Here is a 26,578-nt window from a genome sequence, read left to right on the forward strand (position 1 = left end):
GAAGAATGGGTAAAACAGGAAATAAAAGAAATTAAAAAAAACACATGGAAGCAAATCAGAATGAAAACACGACAGTCCAAAACCTTTGCGATGCAGCAAAGGTGGCCCTAAGAGGTAAGTATATTGTAATACAGGCCTTCCTCAAGAGGCAAGAAGAGTCTCAAACGCTACCTAAACTTACACCTTAAGGAGCTATAAAAAGAACAGCAAATAAAGCCTAAAGTCAGGAGAAGGAAAATAATATAGAACAGAAATAATGATACAGAAGGCTGCCTGGGTGGCACAGTCAGTTAAATGTTCGACACCTGGTTTAGGCAAAGATTGTGATCTTGGGATTTTGAGATTGAGCGCTGCATTGGGATTTGTGCTCAGTGTGCAGTCTGCTTAAGACTCTCTCTCCCTCACTCTCTGCCCCTGCCCACTGTGCCTTCTCTCTAAAATAAATAAATAAATAAATAAATGTTAAAAAAAAATAGAAGCAACAACAAACACCAATAAAACAGATCAATGAAACTATGAGCTGGTCAGGATGGGTAAAATCACAACTCAGGAAAGAACAGATGTTGGCAAGAATGTGGAAAAAGGGGAATCCCCTTACATTGTTGGCGTGAATGCAAATTGGTGCAGTCACTCTGGAAAACAGTATGGAGGTTCCTCAAAAAGTTAAAATAGATCTACCCTATGACTCAGCAATTGCACCACTACATATTTATCTAAAGGGTACAGACATGGTGATTCAAAGGGGGCACATGCACCCCAATGTTTACAGCAATATCCACAATAGCCAAAATATGGAAAGAGCACAAATGTCCATCAATAGATGAATGAATAAAGATGTGATATATATATAGAGAGTGGTATATACTCAGCCATCAAAAGGAATGAAATCTTGCCATTTTCAATGACATGTGGACGGAACTAGAGGATATTATGCCAAGGGACATAAGTCAGTCAGAGAAAGACAAATACCATATGATTTCATTCCTACGTGGAATTTAGGAAACAAAACAGATGAACATAGGGGAAGGGAAGGAAAAATAAAACAAAATCAGAGAGGGATCATAAGAGACTCTTATCTATAGGGAACAAATTGAGGGTTGCTGGAAGGGAGGTGGGTTTTAGGGATGGGTAACTGGGTGATTGGAATTAAGGAAAGCGCTTGAAGTAGAGCTGTCGGTGATGAATCACTAAATTCTACCCCTGAAATTAATAATAGAGTACATGTTAACCTACTTGAATTTAAATAAGACCTAAAAAAAACAGAATCAAAGAAAAACTATACAAAAGTTTCTGTGGCTAGGCAAAAGGAGAATAGAATCTAAAATGCTTTCTTTTTAGGCTGCATTTCCAAATATGACATAATTCACACTTAAATACACATAAATGTATTTTACAGTAGGACATATAAGTATAAACAACTTATATACATTTTGCTTTATTGATATAATTTTATACACATAAGCTTATATATTATCCAATAATCTCCAAAGAAAACACCTATAAATGTACTTGTCTAGACAGTATAGACAACTTTTTAAAAATGAACCAAAATAGAGATTCTGATTTCTCAGCTGCATGTGGTGGAATTATTTATGTATAAAGATCAAATCTTAGGTATTTACTACATTAAAGAGATTTAACTTTGTTCCATGCCAGCCATGAGTGACAGTGCGAGAGACTCCACTGTGGAAAGAATAAAAATAAGGTTAAAAAATAGGTTTAAATATCTGAAAATAAGGCTTTAATAATTTCAGAACTGAAAGTATTTGACTTTCCAATTTTTAATTATTATTTTAAATGTAAATAAAGATGATAATTGGCTTATTAAATACAAATTGAAAAAGTAGCATTTATTTCATATTTCAAATTAATGTTGAAAACAAAACACCTGGCATTTCACTGAACAAATCACAGTTGTCCCCTATGTTATAGAATCTGGAGTCAGTTCATAACAAAATGCTATGTTCTAACCTACGAATGGATCCTATTTGCGTAACAATCATCCAGAGCAAAAATGGGCGAATAAGTCAGTGTTTCCTCTAACATGTTTCTAACAGAATTTTAAAAAATGTTCAGCTATTCTTAACTAGTACATCATGATTAGAATATGCAGAAAAAGGAAAGAGATTAACCCTGCATGCTTAAAAAAAAAGCTATGCAAAGAGAGATTACTTAGTCTTCTGTTTCTTAAGTGAAACAGCTCTCTCCTCCCTGTGACTCAATCCACAGACCTGTCTCCTCACATGGTATTTTGAACTATTACACCTGTACTTTCCTGGAGTTTTCCAAATCGCCAAAACAAAACAAAAACCTCAATTCTTATTTTTTGAAAAGAAATAATTATAAAATCTATGCATAATAGTAAAATATGACTGAGATCTGCCATCTGCTTTACTTAATAATAGTTCTAGAGAGATGCCTGGGTGGCTCAGTGGGTTAAAGCCTCAGCCCTCGGCTCAGGTCATGATCCCAGAGTCCTGGGATCCAGCCCCACATCAGGCTCTCTGCTCAGCGGGGAGCCTGCTTCCCTTCCTCTCTCTCTGCCCACCTCTCTGCCTACTTGTTATCTCTGTCTGTCACATAAATAAATAAATAAAATCTTAAAAAAAAAATAGTTCTAGAAATCCACTAGTGTAACATATCATATACTAAAAAGCAGTATCTCTAGTCCCAGCGTTTTACATCCGATATTCACTCACCACGTTGTGATTCTGAAAAAACAAGTCAAAGCATGGCACAACTGCTGAGGGACTTTTTTATGTTGGAAATGGTGAAATTTTCTAATTCTTCATGAGATTAGTACCAAAATAGTAACATTAGCCTTAGGTACAAGAAAATATAAAAGCGGTTAATAATTTAACATGGTATACTCACGATGGGGAAAGGATCCTCTACAGACAGCTTTGTTTAAAATGGTTACAAGAAACATATGGCAGTTTTTAAAATCGGACTCCATTTTCTCTATAGATTCCATTCTAGGAAAGAAAGTAGATTGCAATTTAGTAAGTATATAAAGGGTTAAGGGTAGGCTACAAAATGCCTTTGGATTAATTTCAAATGTACTTCAGTTTAATTTCCTAAGTCTAAAGATTATGAAATATAAAATTTCCTCCCCCACTTTAAAATATAAATTTTCCAAATATTTGAAGGAAAAAGTCGTTATGACATATAACTATGTTCTTTTTGGGTGGTACTGAGTTCTGAAGCTGGGATGACTGGGGATGTTCTGTTTTCCATTACACATTTCTGTATTTTTCATTTGCATATCTTCTTTATAAAACAACAAATACATTAAAGATATAAAACCCTACATTTTAAAGTTATTAAAAAATGGGAAGTAAAAATCAAGTAAGACGAAATCAGAGAAGGAGACAAACCATCAGAGACTCTTAACTATAGAGAACAAACAGAATTCTGGGCGGGGGCGGGTGGGAGGATAGGGTAATTGAGTGATGGGCATTAAGGAGGCTGCATGATGAAATGAGTACTGGGTGTTATATGCAACTAATGAATTACTGAACTCTAACTGAAACTAATGATACACTATATGTTAACAAATTGAATTTAAATAAAATGTTATAAAAAATAAAATCTTTAAAAAAATAAAAACTTTATTATGGACAATATGGAACGTACATAGGAGAGAGTGCAGAGGACACTCACATACCCACATCCAGCCTCAGCAGTCATCTACTGCACATCCAGCCTCAGCAGTCATCTACTGCAAAGAGGCTCTGTGCACAACCCATATCCACCACATTTAGAAACAAATTTGAGACCTCATAGCCCTTTGGCCATAAATATTTCAGTGTGTATACATTAAAGATACAGACTCCTTTTAAAACAGCCACAATACAATGAATACTGTTATGCTGAAAAGATATTAAAAAAAAAAACCAAACCAACAGCCATAATACCGTTTGCTTGAAAATATTTAACAATGATTTTTTAATATCACCAAATAACCAGTGCTCAAAATTCACATTGCTTTTGAAATTTTTCACTCTTCTACTCTACATTTGAATCAGGATCAATTAATTTCCATAAACTATAACGGCTCATAATGCTTCTAAAGTCTTCCTCACTCTGTGTTGTTGTTCTCACAATTTACTTTTTGAAGAAACTGAAACAATTCAATTTTAGCCAAGCAAATGCAGCAGTGTTATTATTTCCACCTCTACGTCCCAGTGATATGGAAAGAAAAATGTGTGTACATACTTTGAGACAGCCATAACAAAGCAAGTAAGAATTTTATTTTCATCCTGCAATTAAGAATTCTAAACTACACTTAGTTTCCTTATTCAGAGCATTCTGAAACAGCGTAGATTAAGGTTTAATTTTGATTAGCACTATCATGAATTCTTACCTCCTTACTGACATGTACAAGCAAGCTATTATTCCAACAGTCTGGTCAATCAGACTTGCACTTTCATTTTAGGGAAGTAACTGAGGCATTATCATGAATTTTATGAACAAGACAGGGACAAACTACTGAACTGTACATTAACAGTAGAGGATGGTACTTTAGATATGAAAAGCAAGTTCCTGGCTCCACAACTGTCCTTTGACTTTATGGCATCTGTCTTTCTGTATGATTCTGGACAATACTCTATCAAGACATGCAGAATTTGCTTTAAAATAATTCAGCAAGTTATGAATGGAGTTGGGCACCGAGAGTTTGTTAGGCAGTTTGCTCTAATTGTGTATATGTTTCAAAGTATTCATAATTAACAAAACTTTTACAAGTAAACATGAATGCAATCTAAGAATATCTACTTGTTCCAATTAAAATTTTCAGGTAATTGTTTTACAACTCATAAAAAAACTGCACACTTTTGATGCTGCCTAGTTAAAATGAAAAAGTTCAACTCTTACTTTTGTATATGTAATACATGATATGTGATATGTGACACGGGATATGTGATATAAGTGATATGTAATATATTGCACCAAGATGTAAAAAGACTCCCAGAATGTACTTTACAAAAAAGTTGAGAATAAAGCCAGTTAAAAAATTTTTTTAATTTAAATTCAATTTAATTAACATATCCTGTATTATTAGTTTCTGTGGTAGAATCAGTGATTCCTCAATTGCATTCAACATCCACTGCTCTTAACTTCAAGTCCTTTCCTTAATGTCCATCACCTAGTTACCCCATCCCTAAACCCACCTCCCCACCAGCCACCCTCAGTTTGTTCCCTATAGTTGTTCGTTATGGTTTGTCTCCCTCTTTTGCTCTTATTTTTATTTTGCTTAGCATGATACCCTCTAGTTCCATCCACATGTTGTTGCAAATGGCAAGATTTCATTCTTTTTGATGTTTGAGTAATATACCATTGTGTGTGTGTGTGTGTGTGTGTATACACCACATCTTCTTTGCTCATTTATCTGTTGATGGACATCTGGGCTCTTTCCATATTTTGGCTATTGTGGACATTGCTAGTATGAACATGGGGGTGCATGTGTCCTTTTAAATCACTATGTCTGTACCCTTTGGATAAATATGTAGTGGTACAACTGCTGGACTGTAGGGTAGCTCTATTTTAACTTTTTTTTTTTTAAAGATTTTATTTATTTGAAAGAGATCACAAGTAGGCAGAGAGGCAGGCAGAGAGAGAGGAGGAAGCAGGCTCCCCACTGAGCAGAAAGCCCAATGCAGAGCTCGATCCCAGGACCCTAAGATCATGACCTGAGCTGAAGGCAGTGGCTCAACCCACTGAGCCACCCAGGTGCCCCTATTTTAACATTTTGAGGAACTTCCATACTGTTTTCCAGAGTGACTGCACCAATTTACATTCCCACCAACAATGTAAGAGGATTCCCCTTTCTCCACATCCTTGCCAACATCTGTTCCTTCCTGACTGGTTAATTTTTAGCCATTCTGCCTGGTATGAGGTGGTATCTCATTGTGGTTTTGATTTCTATTTCCCTGATACTGAGTGATACTGAGAATTTTTTCCTGTGACTACTGGCCATTTGTATGTCTTCTTTGGAGAAATCTCTTTCATGTTTTCTGCACATTTCTTGACTGGGTTGTTTTTTGGGTGTTGAGTTTGATAAGTTCTTCTTCTTTTTTTTTTTTAATAAGATTTTATTTGTCAGAGACAGACTGAGAGAGTGAGAGCGCACAAGTAGGGGGAGTGGCAGGCAGTGGAGAAGCAGGGTCCTGGGATCCTGACCTGAGCTGAAGCCAGACACTTAATGACCGAGGCACCCAGGTGTCCCTTTTAAGTTTGGATACTAGCCCTTTATCTGATGTCATTTGTGAATATCTTCTCCCATTCCATAGGCTGCCTTTAGTTTTGCTGTGCAGAAAAGCTTTTTATCTTGATGAACTCCCAACAGTTAATTTTTGCTTTTCTTTCCCCTGCCTTTGGAGATGTGTCTAGCAAGAAGTTGCTGCTTGTGTTCTCTTTTAGGAATTTAATGGATTCCTGTTTCACATTTAGGTCTTTCATTCATTTTGAGTTTATTTTTGTGTATGGGGTAAGAAAGTGGTCCAGTTTCATTCTGCATGTGGCTGTCCTATTTTCCCAATACCATCTGTTGAAGAGACTGTCTTTTCTCCACTGGATATTCTTTCCTGCTTTGTTGATTAGTTGACCATGCAGTTGAGGGTCCATTTCTGGGTTATCTACTCTGTTCCATGATCTTTGTGTCTATTCTTATGGCAGTACCATATTGTCTTGATGATTACAGTTTGTAATACAGTGTGAAATCTGGAACTGGGATGCCTCCAGCTCTGGCTTTCTTTTTCAACATTCCTTTGGCTACTCAGGGTCTTTTCTAGCTTCCATACAAATTCTAGGATTGTTTGCTATAGCTCTGTGAAAAATGCGAGTGGTGTTTCGGTAGGGATGATTGCTCTGGGTAGCAGACATTTTAACAGTATTTGTTCTTCTAATACATAAGCATGGATTGTTTTTCTATTTTTTTCTTAAGTGTTCTATAGTTTTCAGAGTACAGATCTTTTTCCTCTCTGATTAGGTTTATTCCTAAGTATCTTATGGTTTTTGGTGCAATTGTAAATGGGATCAATTCCTTGATTTTTCTTTCTTATGTCTCATTGTTGGTATACAGAAATGTGATCAACTTCTGTACATTGATTTTATATCGGCCACTTTGCTGAATTCCTGTATGAGTCCTAACAGTTTCTGGGTGGAGTCTTTTAGGTTTTCAACATAGATTATCATGTCATCATGAGACAAAGTTTGACTTCTTTGCCAATTTGGATACCTCTTATTTCTTTTTGTTTTCTGACTGTTGAGGCTAGAACTGCCAGTACAATGTTGAACAACAGTGGTGAGAATGGGCATCCCTGTTATGTTTCTGACCCTAGGGGACAAACTCTGAGTTTTTCCCCCTTGAGGATGACATTTGCTGTGGGTCTTCTGAATGTTGAGGAATGTTCTCTCTATCCATACTTTTTGAAGATTTTAATATAGAAAGGATGCTCTATTTTGTCAAATGCTTTTTCTGCATCAATTGAGAGAATCATGTGGTTGTCTTTTCTTTTATTAATGTGGTACATGATCTTGATTGATTTGTGAATGTTGAACAACATCCGCAGACCAGGAATAAATCCCACTTGGTCCTGCTAAATAATCTTTTTGATGTATTGTTGACTTCTTTTTCTTATATTTTTTATTAACATATAATATATTATTTGTATGGTTAGATTCTATTAGCTAGTATCTTGGTGAGAATTTTTGCATCCATCTTCATCAGAGATTTGGTTGGTAATTCTCTTTTGGTGGGGTCTTTAGTTTTTGGGATCAAGGTAATGCTGGCCTCATAGAGTGAGTATGGAAGTTTTCCTTTCATTTCTGTTTTTTCACACAGCTTCAGAAGAATAGATATTAACTCTTTAAATTTTTGGTAGAATTCTGCTGGGAGGCTATCTGGTCCTGGACTCTTGCTTGTTGGGAGATTTTTGACTACTGCTTCAATTTCTTTGCTGGTTATGGGTCTATTCAGGTTTTCTATTTCTTCCTGTTTTAGTTTTGGTAATTATAAGTTTCTGGGAACGCATCCATTTCTTCCAGATGGCCCAATTTGTTGCCATATAGTTGTTCATAATATTCTCTTATAATTGTTCGGTTTTTTCCTAGTGTTGGTTCTGATTTCTCCTCTTTCATTCATGGTTTTATTGCTTTGGGTCCTTTCTCTTTTCTTTTTGATCATCTGGCTAGTGGGTTATCAATCTTATTAATTCTTTGAAGGAAACAGCTACTAGTTTCATTGATTTATTATATTTTTATTTCTATGTCATTGATTTCTGCTATAATCTTTATTATTTCTCATCTCCTGCTGGTTAGGCTTTGCTATTCTTTTCCCAGATCCTTTAGGTGTAAGGTTAGGTTCTGAATTTGAAACTTTTCTTGCTACTTGAGGAAGGCTTGTATTGCTATATACTTCCCTCTTATAATCAGTTTTGCTGTATCTGAAGTGTTTTTGAACTGTCATGTTTTCATTTTCTTCCACATGTTTTTAAAATTCTTCTTAATTTCATGATTGACCCATTCATTCCTTAGTAGGATGCTCTTTAACCTCCAAATGTTTGTGTTCCTTCCAAATTTTCTCTGGTGATTAAATTCAAATTTTAAAGCACTATGGTCTGAAGTAGGCATGGCATAATCTCCGTCTTCTAGTACCAGCTGAGACCTGATTTGTGACCCAGTATGTCATCTATTCTGGAGAATGTTCCATGTGTACTTGACAAGAATGTGTATTCTGTTGCTTTAGGATGAAATGCTCTGAATATATCTGTGAAGTCCATTTGGTCCATTATGTCTTTCAAAGCCCTTGTTTCCTTGCTGATTTTCTGCTTAGATGATCTGTCCATTGCTTTGAGTGGAGTGTTAAAGTCCCCTACTATTTTTATATTATTATCAATGTATTTCCTCAATTTTGTTATTAATTGGTTTATATATTTGGCTGTACCCATGTTAGGAGATAAATACTTACAACTGTTAGATCTTCTTATTGGATAGACCCTTTAATTATGATATAGTATCCTTCATCTCTTATTACAGTCTTAGATTGAAAATCTAGTTTATCTAAGGATCTAGTTTATCTAAGTTTATCTAAGTCATCCTTAGATAACTCTGGCTTTCTTTTGATGCCCATTAACATGATAAATGGTTCTCCACCCCTTCCCTTTCAATCTGGAGGTGTTGATGGATCTAAAATGAGTCTCTTGTAATCAGCATATTGACGGGTCTTGTTCTTTTATATACTAATACCCTCTGTCTTACGATTATTTAGTCCATTTACATTATTATTTAAAGATATGAATTTAGTGTCATTGTATTACTTGCAAAGTCACTGTACTTGTAGACTGCCTATTATTTCTTGGTCTTTGATAAGTTTTGGGCTCCGTCTTTGCTCAAAGGATTCTCTTTAATATTTCTTGCAGGGCTCGTTTATTGTTCACAAATTCCTTTGGTTTTTGTTTTCCTGGATACTCTTTATCTCTCCTCTTCTGAATGACAGCCTTGCTGGATATTCTTGGCTGCATATTTCTCCCATTTAGTACACTGATTATATAACATGCCAGTCCTTTTGGACTGCCAGTTCTCTGTGCCCAGGTCTGCCACCAGCCTTATATTTGTATCCTTGCAGATTCAGGACCTCTTTTCCCGAGAGGCTTTCAAGATTCTCTCTATATTTCTGAAATCTGCAAGCTTCACTATTATATGTCAAGGGGTTGACCTATTTTTATTGTTTTTTGAGGGTGGAGTTCTCTGTGGTTCCTGGATTTGAATGCTTGTTTTCTTCCCCAGATTAGGGAAGTTCTCAGCTATAATTTGTTCAACCTTAATTCAACCTATAAACCTTCTGCCCCTCTCTCTCTTCATTTTTGGGGACCCCTATTATCTGCATATTATTTTGCTTTCAGGAATTGCTAATTTCTTGCAGTCTCCCTTTGTGATCCAGTACTTATTTTTCTCTCTTCTTTTCAGCTTCCTTATTTTCCATCATTTTGTCTTCTGTATCACTGACATCTCCTCTGCCTCATTCATCCTTGGCATTAGAGACTCCAGTTTTGACTGCATCCCAGTAATAGCATTTTTAGTTTTGGCCTGATTAAATTTTAATTTTATTTCTCCAGTAAGGGATTTTATAGTGTCTCCTATGGTTTTTTCAAGCCCAGCCAGTATCTTTTTAATCACTTCAAACTCTAGTTCAGACATCTTACTTATATCCATATTTAAATCCCTGGCATTGAGTGCTACCCCTGTTCTTTCTTTCATGTTGTATTTCTCCATCTGGTCATTATGTCCAGAAAAGAATAAAAGAAAGAGAAAAGACAACATACCAATAAGAACAACAGAAAAAAAAAATAACAGAACAAACCAGAAGAAAATAAAAACAAGACAAAATAAGAAAAAAAAAAAAAAAACCCCACAAATAAACTGAATGAAACAAAATACTAGGTCCTGGGTTTATTTTGGTCTGCTTATTAAAAGAAATGAGATTCCTAAATAGGAAAGAAAGGAAAAAAAATATATATATATGAAAATAAAGTAAAATAAAAAAGTAAAATAAAAGTAAGATAAAATATACAATGTATAGAAAGTAAATATATGTATATAAAACATACATGTAAAAGTTAAAATAATTGAAAAAATAAGAAAACAGCATAGAAAAAATAAAACTGAAAGACTAAAGAATAATAAACTGCAAATGTTATATAAGGTTTTCCCCACAAGCTGAAGTTGTGCAGTTCTGTATGATCAGTGAATTTGGTGCTGGTTGGATGTTCCTGTTGGTCATCTTGGGGAGAGGCCAATTGTGCTGATTCTCAGGTGCCCCTGTGGTGGTGAAATTGCACTTCCCTTGCTAGGGGGCCAAGCTCAGTGTTAGTGGTTCTGGATTCCACTTTGTGGTGCTGTTTTGCTCCTTGAAGGGTTTCAGCACCACTGGGGGCAGGGGATGAAAATGGCGGCGCCCCACTCTCTAGCCCCAGAACTGAAAGTTTGTGCTGCTCACTCTTCAGTGAGCCGTCAAAGAAAAGCAGTCATTCATAAGCCAGTTTTAAAAGGGAAACTGAATGGTCAAAACGCAGAGGTTCCACAAGCTACATACTTACTGCCATGCTCCCAGACCTGCTTGCCAACCATCTGCAAACATGAGAGCCAAATTCAATACCTTCATGATGGCTTCCTTCACAAAACTGACCTAGAGATTAAAGCCACAGACAGAATATCGGCTCTGTAACTATGTTTGGAAACTGACACCAACAGTTTTATTTAATCTACATGAGTCAAAGAAAAAGTTCATCAATGCAATGACAGCCTTCAATATTATATGGAAGGGTGCTGTTTGTGAATAAGTGCACCTGGAATCAGGCCACATATCTAATGCACCTGTGATATAGGGAGTATTAGCAGCAAAGTGTGACCAACAGAGCAAGTGACTATTTCCTAGGATGGCCATTTAAATGCACCAGCAAAAGGGAGCAAGTAATCTAATGGCTATAAATTGACTTAATTCTGTATATTCTCACTAAGCTGGTTGCACTTCCTGACTAAAGCACTACTATTCCACAACTGCAGACACAATCTTCCAATTGAATCTAAGTGCAGTGCAGGGTGCAGATGATTGTAATACAGTTATCTGTTTCTCTTAGATATAATTTCTCGTAATATGGCACAAATTTGTAACTTAATTTGGTCATTCCTGATAGACTATTTTGCTTATTAAGTATAAAATTCTGAAGTGGAGAGACAATCTTCCTTGGCCAGCTTCATTCCTGCCTCATGGCCAAATCTACAGACACCATCTCACGTACCTTTTCTCTCAGCAAACAACGATCATGGATGGTTGATAAGTATCTATAGTGAATCTTAATCAACTGATCTAAATCCTTGGCTTCCTCGACTTGATGTTGAAACTCCAGCCCTGTACTGTGAAGAATCTTGAAGAGAAAGATGAAAAGTTTATTAATCATCAGACTTCTATGAAGACGTGTACGCTAGACACAAAACTTTATATCAATCTCTTCTACTCCTCTCAAATTCTTTTTTCAATAATTACATCTGTAAAATTTACAAAATGCCTTCTTTAAAGGCTGACATTCTTATCTTAGAATAATGATGGGGGGCCAGTTCTTTAGGAAATCCACTCATAGAGTAAACAAATGCCTTACTCTGGACTAACAGACTGTTCCTGGTGGGAAGGGCCAAGTATATCAAATCACATACAAAAAGCATTTTTAAAAAAAATTACTGGGTAAACTGAACTTATATGTTTTCAGAAGTTGCAATGTTTTTATAATAAGCTTCTTTATAAGGAGCATGACGTAATTTAACTAGAAAATAAGAAGCAAAAACTTAAACTCCTACCATATACTCTCAATAATAAGGGTTTAAGGCTGTCTCTGAAAGCCAATGCATGGTAATCAGAAAGCACCTCTGCCATATGTATCACATCTAAAACACAGGCTACTTCTTCCAAATAAAACGAGTTTTAGAACTTGTATACAAATAAGTTTTTCTTTTTAAACCAATCATTTTAAATCCCAAATGTCTTCTTAGAATTCTGCTATTGTTCAATTATCTGAACTTCTCTTTCAGACCTCCTCTAGATCCGGTTTTAAGATGTATAAGAAAAGCAGTTTCATTTAGTTTGTAATGAGTTGCTTCTTGCTTGTAGGAAAAAAATGTATTTATATAATCTGGCTGCATCTTCCTTCTTACATACCACACTAGCCTGACTGTAACTGGCAGTTACTAAAATTTGAAGCCATTTTCTAGGGACAGATCTGTCACCACTGATAAAGTTTAAAAGACTATATTGCAAGTTCCGAAGGCAATTCCAGAAGAGGAGCTTTGGGTATGCCCGTCCTAAGAGGCTGCTGGACAGGAGGGACAGGTGTCTCCAGATGCATGTGCTCTGGCATGTTTAAAAAAGCATTTTCCGGGGTGCCTGGGTGGCTCAGTGGGTTAAAGCCTCTGCTTTGGCTCAGGTCAGGGTCCCAGATCCTGGGATCAAGTCCCACATCAGGCTCTCTGCTCGACGGGGAGCCTGCTTCCTCCTCTTTCTCTGCCTATCTCCTCTGCCTACTTGTAATCTCTGCCTGTCAAATAAATAAATAAAAATCTTTAAAAAATATTAAAAAAAAATTTCCCCCACTATCATGTTATTTTATGATCAAATATTTTATATGCACTATTGTTACACTTACAGTCTACAAGTACTTTGTGGGCTCTTATAAATATATCACAAGTAATTCAGACACAAACCCTGGTCATGATGTAGTTGTGTAAGCTGTTCACAAAGTGCATGAGCTTTACTCTCAAGAGGAACATACGATGAATCTGCTGTCTTATTGGTTCCTTTTGTGACCCAAACTGAGCAGCTGTGCCTTGTTCACATAAAAATCCTTCTCTGAGTTGTGGTTTTCCAGCAGTACTAGCTAGTCCTGTGCAAGATTGAAAGAGTAGAGTAAGTGAGAAGAACATCTACTCAAATGCACCTGTGCCACTGCACAGGGGTGGGACTTCTGATGTGGTCATCACCTGCAAAGGGTACTCTACAGGAAGCACATTAAGGACCTACCTTCAGTGTCTCTGGAAGTAGTGAAAAGTTCCCCTTATCACTGTCATTAAAACCTAAATGCCAACTTAAGAAAAAAACAAACAAACAAAACCCAACTAAATGCCAAGTTCCAATACTCTGTCATTAAATTTTTTTTTTCATAATTTAAGAGTATTTATTCTGGCTAAATTCCTCACCAAGCTGTTATATTTCAGACTGACTGCAGTATAATTCCCTGGTATTTCATTCAGGGAAGTTAATTTTGACAACTGCAAAACTGTTGCTATAAATACTTGTCATCTGGGCACTTGGGTATACATAAAAAATGACCAAAGATTACCCATTTCTTTATTTCAGGGCTAAAATGCAACTATAATTTATCTGTTGAAAACAAATCTTACCACCAAATAGTAAAACATCCAGACTATATTTTGCCCATTTTATTTGCAATAAGAGAAGGAACACCTGATTATAAATTTTTTGACATTCCAAACTTATAACAATATCCACAGGCCATGGGATCTATAAAAACAAAAACAGAAAATTAGAGTAGAAAGTAACCTACCTATTACTTGCATGGTGTAATTTAATAGAAAACAATATTCTTACAAAATGTATCAGCACATACCTTATAGCTCAGGGTCAGACCATCTAAGATATGAACAGGGAGTTTCTTCTTGGTTGTGTCAACATTTTCATAAGATATAGACAGACTAGACAAAGAAATTTCACTTTTAGTTTGTGAAAGTACTAAGCTCAAATAAAAATACTCTTTAAAAAACCATCAGCATTTTAACATTTATATCATATTTCAAAGAAGACATATTTCATAAAAGGAATGCAAATATTCCAATAAAGGTTTTCTATCATGTATTCCAGAACAGAAATTTGGTTTTAGAAGTAAGTAAGAGGAGCAAAGTTGTTTTTTTCGAAGATGGCGGGAAGTAGGAGGAGGCGCCTTTTCAACCTGTACCCCAAAGTGAGCTGATTACCTACCAAAGAACTCCGTTCACCCATGAAATCAGCCTGAGATCAGAATTATACGTCTGGATCTCTACAGGGGCAGAAGACGCCAGTGGGCAGGTAAAGCGGAGTGGGAACGGTGAACTGATATCAGAAGATAAACAAAAGGGGGAGGGAGCCACCAGAGGCAACCGGTTGGAAAGTAATACCCCCAATACGAGTGAGAGTGCCCTGCATCTGGGGACCAGCATTAACTTGGAGACTGGTTGAAAGCACTGCAAAAGAGCAAGGGATCGCAGGGGGGAAATTGTGGGAATGGGGTGGCTAGGGACAGGGGCTTAAGTCCCAGGTCCCAGGACAGCCACCCCTGGCGCTGAGTCAGAGAGAGTGCGGTGGAGAAACAGGTCTTGGTCCCTAAGCCACTAGCGCGCCCAAGGACGCATGGGGTCCGGCTCCTGTGAGGGGATGGCAGAACACGGGAGCCCTGCCATAGAGCCTGGGATACTCGCGCCCCACATCCTCCCCTGAGAAAGGTACAAAGGTCCAGCTGGCGCCCTTTGATACACGCCATTGTTTCAGAGCCTAAGAGGTGTGCACCAAACTCTCCCCCCAGAGAGGTGCACGAAGGCCCAGCCTGGTGCTTTCGGACCTGCGCCCCATTCTCACAGCCCGAGTACTGCGCGTGACCCACAGCCTCCCCTGAAATTGGTGCGAAGTCAGGCACTCTTAGACCCAGAAAGACTGGGCACTCCCAGCCCGGGCCAGCGGGAAAATTTCAGTGGGTGATCGCTGCTTGGAACCTCTCTGGCGGTCTGGAGCTGCCCAGACAGCCGCCACTGCCATGGCTTTGGGTACAAGCAAAACATCCTGCGTCCCCAGGGACTGTGACTTGGAACCTGCTCTGCCAGCAGCCAAGGGGGAACTTATTTGGGCTCTGCAGCCAGACTGAGGCTTCTCTCTGAGAGGGAGGTCAGGGTGCACTTTGTTTACCTCAAACTACAAAAACCATCAAAAGCGGTCAAGGTGAGAGAAAAAAAAAAGTGAACAAACATAAAAACCGCCAGAGAACAAAAGCTGGAAAAAAACAGTTTCCTCAGAGCCACCCCCTTGAGGGGGGCGGGAGGACTTAACTCAGGGAACATCATTGACTGAAAACCCACGTGGCAGGCCCCTCCCCAAGAAAACAAAACAAGAAAGAAAAAAAAAAAAGAGAAAAGAAAAAAAAAGGACTATAAGAGAACAAACACTACTTCATAGGAAAACTTTTACTTTTTACTCGTTCCCACTATTCTGGTTCTTTTTTTTTTTTTTAATATATAGATAATTTTTTTAACCTATTTACCATCACAGTGAGATGTCCAGTACCTCAAACTCCATAATAACCTTCTAACCTGAACTTTTTGATACATACACCTAGGTTTTCCTTTTGCATTTCTATTTTTTGAATTCCTTTTTTAAAAATTTTAGTTCAGTTTAGTCTAGTTTATTCCTTTTTATTTTTATTTTCTAATATTCATATAAACTTCAAAGTAATCCCCTTTCCCCAATGAATACTACCCCAATAGGTAAACCAATTTTTAATCGCCCTTTATCTTAGGAAAGTTGAGTCCTTTAGCAAAGATATTAAGATACATCCAGGAAGAATTAAAAAAAAACCTTCCTACCCCACACTGAGAATTTATAACCACTCTCCCATCTTTTTCTTCCACCAGTGTTTCTGTGTTTTTGTGTTTGTCCTGATAGCATAAAAATCTTACACTTGGGGTTCTTTTTGATGAGGTTCTTCCTTTATATATATATATATATTTTTTTTCCCCTCTTGTCATATACTTTTATCAGTCTTTTTGTTTGTCTACTTCATCAATCTTACCTTGGGGCCCATTTGGGCTGAACCTTCCCTTTCATCTTCCCTTTCTTTCCTGTCTCTCTCTCTCTTTTTTTCTTTTCTTTTGTCTCTCATTTGGGTGGGGAATCTTGATTGCTCAGAAGTGTTCCAGGGTGCACCTTGACTGACCACGGTCAATACATCCAGATACATCTGTTCAGTCATCTCAGACCAAAATGACTAGGAGGGGAAGGCCCAACAGAAGAAAAATAGAGGATGGACCTTCTGCAACACAGCTAACGGCTATCAATATAGACAATATGTCGGAAAGAGAATTCAGACTAACAATTATCCAGGCAATAATTGGTTGGAGAAAGCCATGCATGACCAAACGGAATTGATTAGGGCTGAGCTGAAAGAGATGAGAGATGATGTTGACAATGTTAGGGCAGAGCTTAAAGCTACCAGGGAGGAGGTTCACAATGCTCTCAATGAGTTCCAATCTAATCTAAATTCTCTCAAAGCTAGGGTAACTGAGACAGAAGATAGAATTAGTGATCTGGAGGACAAACAGATAGAGAGTAAGGATCAGGAGGAAGCCTGGAACAAACAGCTTAGAAACCACGAACACAGAATCAGGGAAATAAATGATGCCATGACACGTTCCAACGTCAGAACTATTGGAATCCCTGAAGGGGAGGAGAAAGAAAGAAGTCTAGAAGATATAGTGGAGCAAGTTCTTCAGGAAAATTTTCCCAATCTTGCAAATGGAACCAGCGTTCATGTACTAGAGGCCGAACAGTCTCCACCCAAGATTAAAGATTCCCAAAAAACCATCAAAAAGAATGCTTGGATCAACCAGTTGATCAAAGAAGAACTGAAACCTGATAGTCAAATTAAGGAATCATAATTGTAGATATAATCTCTTGAAAGCCACTAGGACAAAGAGGCTCCTTACTTAAAGAGGAAAGCCTATCAGAATAACGTCAGACCTGTCCACAGAGACCTGGCAAGCCAGAAAGGGCTGGCAAGATATATTCAGGGCACTAAATGAGAAGAACATGCAGCCAAGAATACTTGATCCAGCAAGACTGACACTCAAAATGGATGGAGAGATAAAGACTTTCCAAGACCGGCAAGGCTTAAAAGACTATGCAACCACCAACCCGACACTGCAGGAAATATTAAGGGGGGTTCTATAAAAGAGGAAAAATCCCAAGAATAGCATTGAACAGAAATATAGAGACAGTCTACGGAAAGAAAGACTTCAAAGGCAGCTCGATGTCAATAAAAACGTATCTATCAATAATCACTCTCAATGTGAATGGCCTAAATGCGCCCATAAAACGGCACAGGGTTGCAGATTGGATAAAACGACAGGACCCATCCATATGTTGTCTACGAGAGACCCATTTTGAACCTAAAGATACACCCAGACTGAAAGTGAAGGGATGGAGAAGCATCTTTCATGCCAATGGGCCTCAAAAGAAGGCTGGGGTAGCGATTCTCATATCAGATAAATTAGACTTCAAACTAAAGACTGTAGTGAGAGATACAGAAGGACACTATATCATTCTGAAAGGGACTATCCACCAAGATGATCTAACAATTGTAAATATCTATGCTCCCAATATGGGAGCAGCCAATTACATAAGAAAACTGTAAATCAAGATAAAGAGTCATAATGATATGAATACAGTAATCGTTGGAGATCTTAACATGCCTCTCTCAGAAATAGACAGATCATCAAAGCAGAAAATCAATAAAGAAACAAGAGCATTGAATGACACATTGGACCTCATAGATATATACAGAACACTCCACCCCCAAAAAACAGAATAATCCTTCTTCTCAAGTGCACACGGAACCTTCTCCAGAATAGACCACATACTGGGTCACAAATCAGGACTCAGCCGATACCAAAAGACTGAGATGATTCCCAGCATATTCTCAGATCACAATGCTTTGAAACTGGAGCTCAATCACAAGGAAAAGTTCAGAAGGAACTCAAACACCTGGAAGCTAAAGACCACCTTGCTTAAGAATGCTTGGATCAACCAGTTGATCAAAGAAGAACTGAAACAATACATAGAAACCAATGAGAATAAAGACACTTCGGTCCAAAACCTATGGGATACAGCAAAGGCGGTCCTGAGGGGGAAATACAGAGCCATCCAAGGCTCCCTCAAAAAAATGGAAAAATTCAGAACACAGCAGCTGTCTCTACACCTTAAAGAACTGGAGAATCAACAACAAATAAAACCAACTCCACACATTAGAAGGGAAATAATCAAGATTAGAGCAGAGATCAATGAGGTAGAAACGAGATACAGTAGAACCTATCAATGAAATAGAAGCTGGTTTTTTGAAAGAATCAATAAGGTCGATAAACCATTGTCCACACTAATCCAAAAGAAAAGAGAAAAAGCCCAAATTCATAAAATTATGAATGAAAAGGGAGAGATCACAACGAACACCAAGGAAGTAAAACAATCACCCGAAGTTATTATCAACAGTTATATGCCAATAAGCTTAGCAACCTAGATGAAATGGATGCATTCCAGGAAAACTATAAACTCCCAAAACTGAACCAGGAAGAAACTGACATCCTGAATAGACCGATATCTAGTAACGAGATTGAAGCAGTGATCAAAAACCTCCCAAAAAACAAGAGCCCAGGACCTGATGGATTCCCTGGGGAATTCTACCCAACTTTCCAAGAAGAAATAACACCTATTCTCCTGAAGCTGTTTCAAAAAATTGAAGCAAAAGGAAAACTTCCAGACTCTTTCTATGAAGCCAGCATTACCCTGATCCCCAAACCAGGCAAAGACCCTACCAAAAAGGAGAATTTCAGACCAATATCACTAATGAATATGGATGCTAAGATTCTCAACAAGATCCTAGCAAACAGGATCCAACAGCACATTAAAAAGATTATCCATTCCGTGGGTTGTCTCTGTTTTTCTGACTGTTTCCTTTGCTGTGCAGAAGCTTTTGATTTTGATGAAGTCCGAAAAGTTTATTTTCGCTTTTGTTTCCTTTGGCTTTGGAGACGTATCTTGAATGAAGTTGCTGTGGCTGATATCAAAGAGATTACTGCCTATGTTCTCCTCTAAGATTCTGATAGATTCCTATCTCACGTTGAGGTCTTTTATCCATTTTGAGTTGATCTTTGTGTACGGTGTAAGAGAATGGTCGAGTTTCATTCTTCTACATATAGCTGTCCAGTTTTCCCAGCACCATTTATTGAAGAGACTGTCTTTTTTCCACTGTATATTTTTTCCTGTTTTGTCGAAGATTAATTGACCATAGAGTTGAGGGTCCATATCTGGGCTCTCTGCTCTGTTGCACTGGTCTATGTGTCTGTTTTTATGCCAGTACCATGCTGTCTTGGTGATCACAGCTTTGTAATAAAGCTTGAAATCAGGTAAGGTGATGCCGCCAGCTTTATTTTTGTTTTTCAACATTTCCTTAGCGATTCGGGGTCTCTTCTGATTCCATACAAATTTCAGGATTATTTGCTCCAGCTCTTTGAAGAATGCCAGCGGAATTTTGATCGGAATGGCATTAAAAGTATAGATTGCTCTAGGCAGTATAGACATTTTAACAATGTTTATTCTTCCGATCCAAGAGCATGGAATGGTCTTCCATCTTTTTGTGTCTTCTTCAATTTCTTTCATGAGTGTTCTATAGTTCCTCAAGTATAGATCCTTTACCTCTTTAGTTAGGTTTATTCCCAGGTATCTTATGGTTCTTGGTGCTATAGTAAATGGAATCGATTCTCTAATTTCCCTTTCTGTATTTTCATTGTTAGTGTATAAGAAAGCCACTGATTTCTGCAAAGAGGCAACCCACGGAATGGGAGAAGATATTTGCAAATGACAGTACTGACAAAAGGTAGATATCCAGGATCTATAATGAACTCCTCAAACTCAACCCACACGAAACAGACAAACACATCAAAAAATGGGCAGAAGATATGAACAGACACTTCTCCAATCAAGAGATACAAATGGCTATCAGACACATGAAAAAATGCTCATCATCATTAGCCCTCAGGGAGATTCAAATTAAAACCACATTGAGATATCACCTTACACCAGTTAGAATGGCCAAAATTAACAAAACAGGAAACAACATGTGTTGGAGAGGATGTGGAGAAAGGGGAACCCTCTTCCACTGTTGGTGGGAATGCAAGTTGGTGCAGCCTCTTTGGAGAACAGTGTGGAGATTCCTCAAGAAATTAAAAATAGAGCTTCCCTACGACCCTGCAATTGCACTCCTGGGTATTTACCCCAAAGATACAGATGTCGTGAAAAGAAGGGCCATCTGTACCCCAATGTTTATAGCAGCAATGTCCACAGTCGCCAAACTATGGAAAGAACCAAGATGCCCTTCAACGGATGAATGGATAAGGAAGATGTGGTCCATATACACTATGGAGTATTATACCTCCATCAGAAAGGACAAATATCCAACTTTTGTAGCAACATGGACGGGACTGGAGGAGATTATGCTGAGTGAAATCAGTCAAGCAGAGAGAGTCAATTATCATATGGTTTCACTCATTTGTGGAGCATAACCAATGGCATGGAGGACAAGGGGCGTTAGAGAGTAGTAGGGAATTTGGGTAAATTGGAAGGGGAGGCGAACCATGAGAGACTATGGACTCTGAAAAACAGTCTGAGGGGTTTGAAGTGGCGGGGGGGTTGGAGGTTGGGGTACCAGGTGGTGGGTATTATAGAGGGCACGGCTTGCATGGAGCACTGGGTGTGTGAAAAAATAATGAATACTGTTTTTCTGAAAATAAATAAATTGGGAAAAAAGAAACAAACAAAAAAAAAGATTATCCACCATGACCAGGTGGGATTCATCCCTGGGCTACAAGGATGGTTCAACATTCGCAAATCAATCAATGTGATTAATATGAGAAGAGAGAAGAACCACATGGTCTTCCCAATTGATGCAGAAAAAGCATTTGACAAAATCCAGCATCCGTTCTTGGTTAAAACCCTTCAAAGTACAGGGATAGAGAGGACATTCCTGAACTTCATCAAATCTATCGACGAAAGACCCACAGCAAATATCATTCTCAATGGGAAAAAGCTTGCAGCCTTCCCATTGAGGTCTGGAACAAGACAAGGATGCCCACTTTCACCATTCTTGTTCAACATAGTATTAGAAGTCCTCGCAACAGTAATCAGAAAACAAAGAGAAATAAAAGGTATCCAAATTGGCAATGAAGAAGTCAAACTCACTCTCTTCGCTGATGACATGATTCTTTATATGGAAAACCCAAAAGACTCCACCCCCAAACTACTAGAACTCATACAGCAATTCAGCAACGTGGCAGGATACAAAGTCAATGTACAGAAATCAGTGGCTTTCTTATACACTAACAATGAAAATATAGAAAGAGAAATTAGAGAATCGATTCCATTTACTATAGCACCAAGAACTGTAAGATACCTGGGAATAAACCTAACCAAAGAGGTAAAGGAACTGTACTCGAGGAACTACAGAACACTCATGAAAGAAATTGAAGATGACACAGAAAGATAGAAGACCATTCCATGCTATTGGATCGGAAGAATAAACATTGTTAAGATGTCTATACTGCCTAGAGCAATCTATACTTTTAATGCCATTCCAATCAAAATTCCACCAGTATTCTTCAAAGAGCTGGAGCAAATAATCCTGAAATTTGTATGGAATCAGAAGAGACCCCGAATCACTAAGGAAATGTTGAAAAACAAAAATAAAACTGGGGGCATCACCTTACCTGATTTCAAGCTTTACTACAAAGCTGTGATCACCAAGACAGCATGGTACTGGCATAAAAACAGACACATAGACCAGTGCAACAGAGCAGAGAGCCCAGATATGGACCCTCAACTCTATGGTCAATTAATCTTCGACAAAACAGGAAAAAATATACAGTGGAAAAAAGACAGTCTCTTCAATAAATGGTGCTGGGAAAACTGGACAGCTATATGTAGAAGAATGAAACTCGACCATTCTCTTACACCGTATACAATGATAAACTCAAAATGGATAAAGGACCTCAATGTGAGACAGAAATCCATCAGAATCCTAGAGAACATAGGCAGTAATCTCTTTTATATGAGCCACAGCAATTTCTTTCAAGATATGTCTCCAAAGGCAAAGGAAACAAAAGCGAAAATAAACTTTTGGGACTTCATCAAAATCAAAAGCTTCTGCACAGCGAAGGAAACTTCAAGGAAAAAAAGAGGCAACCCACGGAATGGGAGAAGATATTTGCAGATGACAGTACATGTTGGGGACCGCCTGTGGCCAAGGAAGTTCCCACCATTGCAAGATGGTGCCTGGCCAGGTGCCAAAACAGACCTCCACGTAAACAAGTCAATATCAGCGGCAGCCCATGTGGGGGAGGAAAAACAGACCCTGGATAGACTAACTAGGGGAAGCCTAGCAGCAGGTCTGTGATTGGATGTCTTGAGAATATCTGTCTTCTGATAGGGTGCCCTACTGCATTTAAGCAAGTGTGGTATGAGAATTAAAAAAAAAGCAACATTAACAAGAGACCAGGCTACGTGTCGTTCTTGCGGGTCGAGAGCGACAAGTACAGACAAAAGGTTGATATCCAGGATCTATAATGAACTCCTCAAACTCAACACACACAAAACAGACAATCATATCAAAAAATGGGCAGAAGATATGAATAGACACTTCTCCAATGAAGACATACAAATGGCTATCAGACACTTGAAAAAATGTTCATCATCACTAGCCCTCAGGGAGATTCAAATTAAAACCACATTGAGATATCACCTTACACCAGTTAGAATGGCCAAAATTAGCAAGACAGAAAACAACATATGTTGGGGGGGATGTGGAGAAAGGGGAACCTTCTTCCACTGTTGGTGGGAATGCAAGTTGGTGCAGCCTCTTTGGAGAACAGTGTGGAGATTCCTCATGAAATTAAAAAGAGAACTTCCCTATGACCCTGCAATTGCACTACTGGGTATTTACCCCAAAGATACAGATGTCGTGAAAAGAAGGGCCATCTGTACTCCAATGTTTATAGCAGCAAAGGCAATGGTCACCAAACTGTGGAAAGAACCAAGATGCCCTTCAACGGACGAATGGATAAGGAAGATGTGGTCCATATACACTATGGAGTATTATGCCTCCATCAGAAAGGATGAATACACAACTTTTGTAGCAACATGGACGGGACTGGAAGAGATTATGCTGAGTAAAATAAGTCAAGCAGAGAGTGTCAATTATCATATGGTTTTACTTATTTGTGGAGCATAACAAATAACATGGAGAACATAGGGAGTTAGGGAGGAGAAGGGAGCTGGGGGAAATTGGAAGGGGAGGTGAACCATGAGATGCTATGGATTCTGAAAAACAATCTGAGGGGTTGAAGTGGCGGGGGGGTGGGTGGGAGGTTGGGGTACCAGGTAGTGCGTATTATAGAGGGCATGGATTGCATGGAGCACTGGGTGTAGTGAAAAAATAATGAATACTGTTATGCTGAAAATAAATTTAAAAAAATGGAAAAAAAATCTGTGACTTAAAAAAAATAAAATGTACTATTTATGTTAGTATAAAAAAAAGTGGAGCAAAGTTTTTAAATAATGGGTTTAGCTGTGAAATAGAAGAGATACTTATATGTAGTAAGTTAGGAAAAAAGATGCCCTCAGGGAAAAATATATAATGGTAACAGGCTGGGTGCTTAATTCAGATAAAATTCAGGCAACAGGGCTGTAGAGGGAGACTGCTCTCGTTGCCTTGGACAGTTGTTCAAGTCCGTCGACAGCAGTGGGGCCTAAAGCAAAGGTGTATTATACACACTGCTTTACCTACTCTTTACTAAAACTGGTTTGAATGTGACTCTCAAAAGAAAGAAGCAACAAATGTGCATGGAAACATCTTTGCACCAGGTGCCACATGGGCACTTAACTGCCCTTACTCATTTAATTCTCACAGTAGTCCTGTAAGTGGACTGGGAAATGATGTAACTTTCCCACAATAACACGTGATGAAACCAGGATGTGGACTATGGAAGTTTTAAGTGTAACACAGAGGTGGGGAGACAGCCTTACAACCAGAGATGGAAAGCACAGCGTGTTACTTATAAATTAGTCAGTTCATTCCATGTCACAGGCACTAGCTGGTATTTTTTTTAGCTTGTTATTATGTGCCTCCACTGCATACTTAGTAGGCACTTATAGAATACCTTATTTGTCAGTCATCATGCCAAACAGGTGAAAGAAAGTCAATCCCTAGAGAAAAATCCCAGAGCAGACACACAGTGCTGCACCAATGCAGGCCAAACAGGACTTTGTAGGAGAACAGACCGTTGCCAGGCCATGCAAATAGAAGAGCATAAAACTGGAGGAAGCTATGAAGCAGGGAAAGTAAATCTCTTCAGCAAACCAGAAATATTCCAAATTCCTGAAATGAAAAGTTTGGTAGGAGAATGATGTGTCTGTATGTGTACACATACTAGAATTGAGGCTGGGAAATGAACCAGATAGTAAAACTTGCCCTCTCATGAGAAGCAGCTCAGCCCATCTGTTACAAGGAGCCAATGAGCCTGAATACAGCTGGTGGAATGACTTGCTGTAACACTGTAGTCACTCTGGTGGCCCTGTCTGGGTCAAATGGAAGGGAGTGAAGCTGAGACACAGAGACAGAAGATGTCAGGGAGGAGCTCTTGAGTGAGCACTGAGCAGTAAGGGGAAATGTTACCTAGGAGGCAGAACTGAACAACCAGGGAGGTGTGGGAGCTAAGACAGAGGAAGGAATCTAGGGTGAGCCACACTGCTTTTGGGTATTGGGATGAACAATATTGCTTGACAGTGATGAGCTCAGTTTTGGAAACATGACATCTGAGTGTAGCCACAAGCTGCTGCCTGTGCTGGCACCTGGGCTAAAGGTACTAATGGTGCGTAAGGGGTCACTAAAGCCATTAACAGGGACTGGAAGTCCCAGGCAGGAGTACTGAGGCTGTGCCCAGGTGGGAAGCACAAGGCCCAGAGAGAGATTACAGAAAGAGCAAGAGGGATGTAGAAGGGTTGTAAGGCAGGGATTCTAGGCAGGGCAGAGGAGCAGCAATGGCACTGATGCTGGAATTGAGAGGGAGACTGGAGGGCCAGACAGCAAGCCTGAGGATGCAGACTGCTGCTTACAACATACGCAAGCCACAGCGGAAGGGGTGGCTCACTTCTCCTGAATTAATCTAGGAATAGAATGCAATCTCAATAAAAATACCATCAGAGTTTTTGTTTTGGTGGAGCCAGACAAGTTGAAAATAAAGTACATTTGGAAAAATAAACAAGAATAGCCAAGAAAGCTCTATTATTAAAACAGGATGTTATCAGCACATCAATAAATAAAACAGGGAAATAGAATGGAAAATCTAGAAAGATATTCAAGTACATATGAAAATTTTATGATAAAGGGGCATGTCAAATAAATGAAGGAAAGATGGATCGTTTTTTTTAAAGAAATAAGTGATGGGAAAAGAAAAGAAATAAGTGATGGGAACTAATCAGTCATTTAGAAAAAGATAAAACTAGATCTATTTCTCATGTTTTTAGCTGGATAAATTCCAAATGGATCAATATCAAATGGGTTAAAAACAATCTATTCAAGTATTAGAAGAAAAGATGGGTGAATTTCTTTGTAACCTGGGGAAAAGGAAAACTTTTTTTTAAAAGATTTTATTTATTTATTTGAGAGAGAGAGAGAGAGAGAGAGAGAGAGAATGAGAGAGAGACCATGAGACGGGAGAGGTGAGAGGGAGAAGCAGACTCCCCGCTGAGCAGGGAACCTGATGTGGGACTCGATCCTGGACCTCCAGGATCATGACCTGAGCTGAAGGCAGGTCATGCTGCCTAACCAACTGAGCCACCAGGTACCGCAGATAAAACTTTCTTAACTCAAACCCTAAAAGTAGTAAGAGAAAAGACTGGCAAGTTATCTGTATCACAAATCTGTGATCTGTATCACAAAATCTGTATCACAAAAATCTGTATCTGTTTCACAAAACAAAAACAAAAAAATCTGTATCACAAAACAACAACAAATTATTATACCTTAAGCAGAATGGAAGGACAAATGTCTAACTGGGAAAACATATATAATATAAACAGCTTCTAAAAATGGAGAGAATAAGAGACCAGTAACCTGATACTAACAGAAATGGTGGCAAAAGATATGGATAGTTTACATTAAAAAATTCA

The 26,578-nt window shown here is 38.4% G+C and overlaps 1 protein-coding gene across 3 annotated transcripts in view; it reads right to left on the reverse strand.

The window, feature by feature from the left end:
• Nucleotides 1–1,076: 1,076 nt before the first annotated feature.
• TUBGCP5 (tubulin gamma complex associated protein 5) overlaps nucleotides 1,077–26,578 on the reverse strand; it is a 113,290-nt gene continuing 87,788 nt past the window's right edge. For 2 of the 3 annotated variants that reach the window (XM_044232479.1, XM_044232478.1), the window contains exons 17-23: nucleotides 14,175–14,259; nucleotides 13,948–14,068; nucleotides 13,252–13,430; nucleotides 11,799–11,924; nucleotides 11,097–11,185; nucleotides 2,875–2,975; nucleotides 1,077–1,683 (exon numbers count right to left, since the gene is read on the reverse strand). In XM_044232479.1, coding sequence (XP_044088414.1) covers nucleotides 1,637–1,683; nucleotides 2,875–2,975; nucleotides 11,097–11,185; nucleotides 11,799–11,924; nucleotides 13,252–13,430; nucleotides 13,948–14,068; nucleotides 14,175–14,259 — 748 coding nt within the window. In that variant the 3' untranslated portion in view covers nucleotides 1,077–1,636. Of the gene's footprint in view, nucleotides 1,684–2,543; nucleotides 2,976–11,096; nucleotides 11,186–11,798; nucleotides 11,925–13,251; nucleotides 13,431–13,947; nucleotides 14,069–14,174; nucleotides 14,260–26,578 lie in introns of those variants that run through there. The other variant, XM_044232481.1, reaches the window with a different exon arrangement.

This window comes from Neovison vison, chromosome 13 (genome assembly GCF_020171115.1).
Source record: "Neovison vison isolate M4711 chromosome 13, ASM_NN_V1, whole genome shotgun sequence".
NCBI classification, from domain to species: Eukaryota; Metazoa; Chordata; class Mammalia; order Carnivora; family Mustelidae; genus Neogale; species Neogale vison.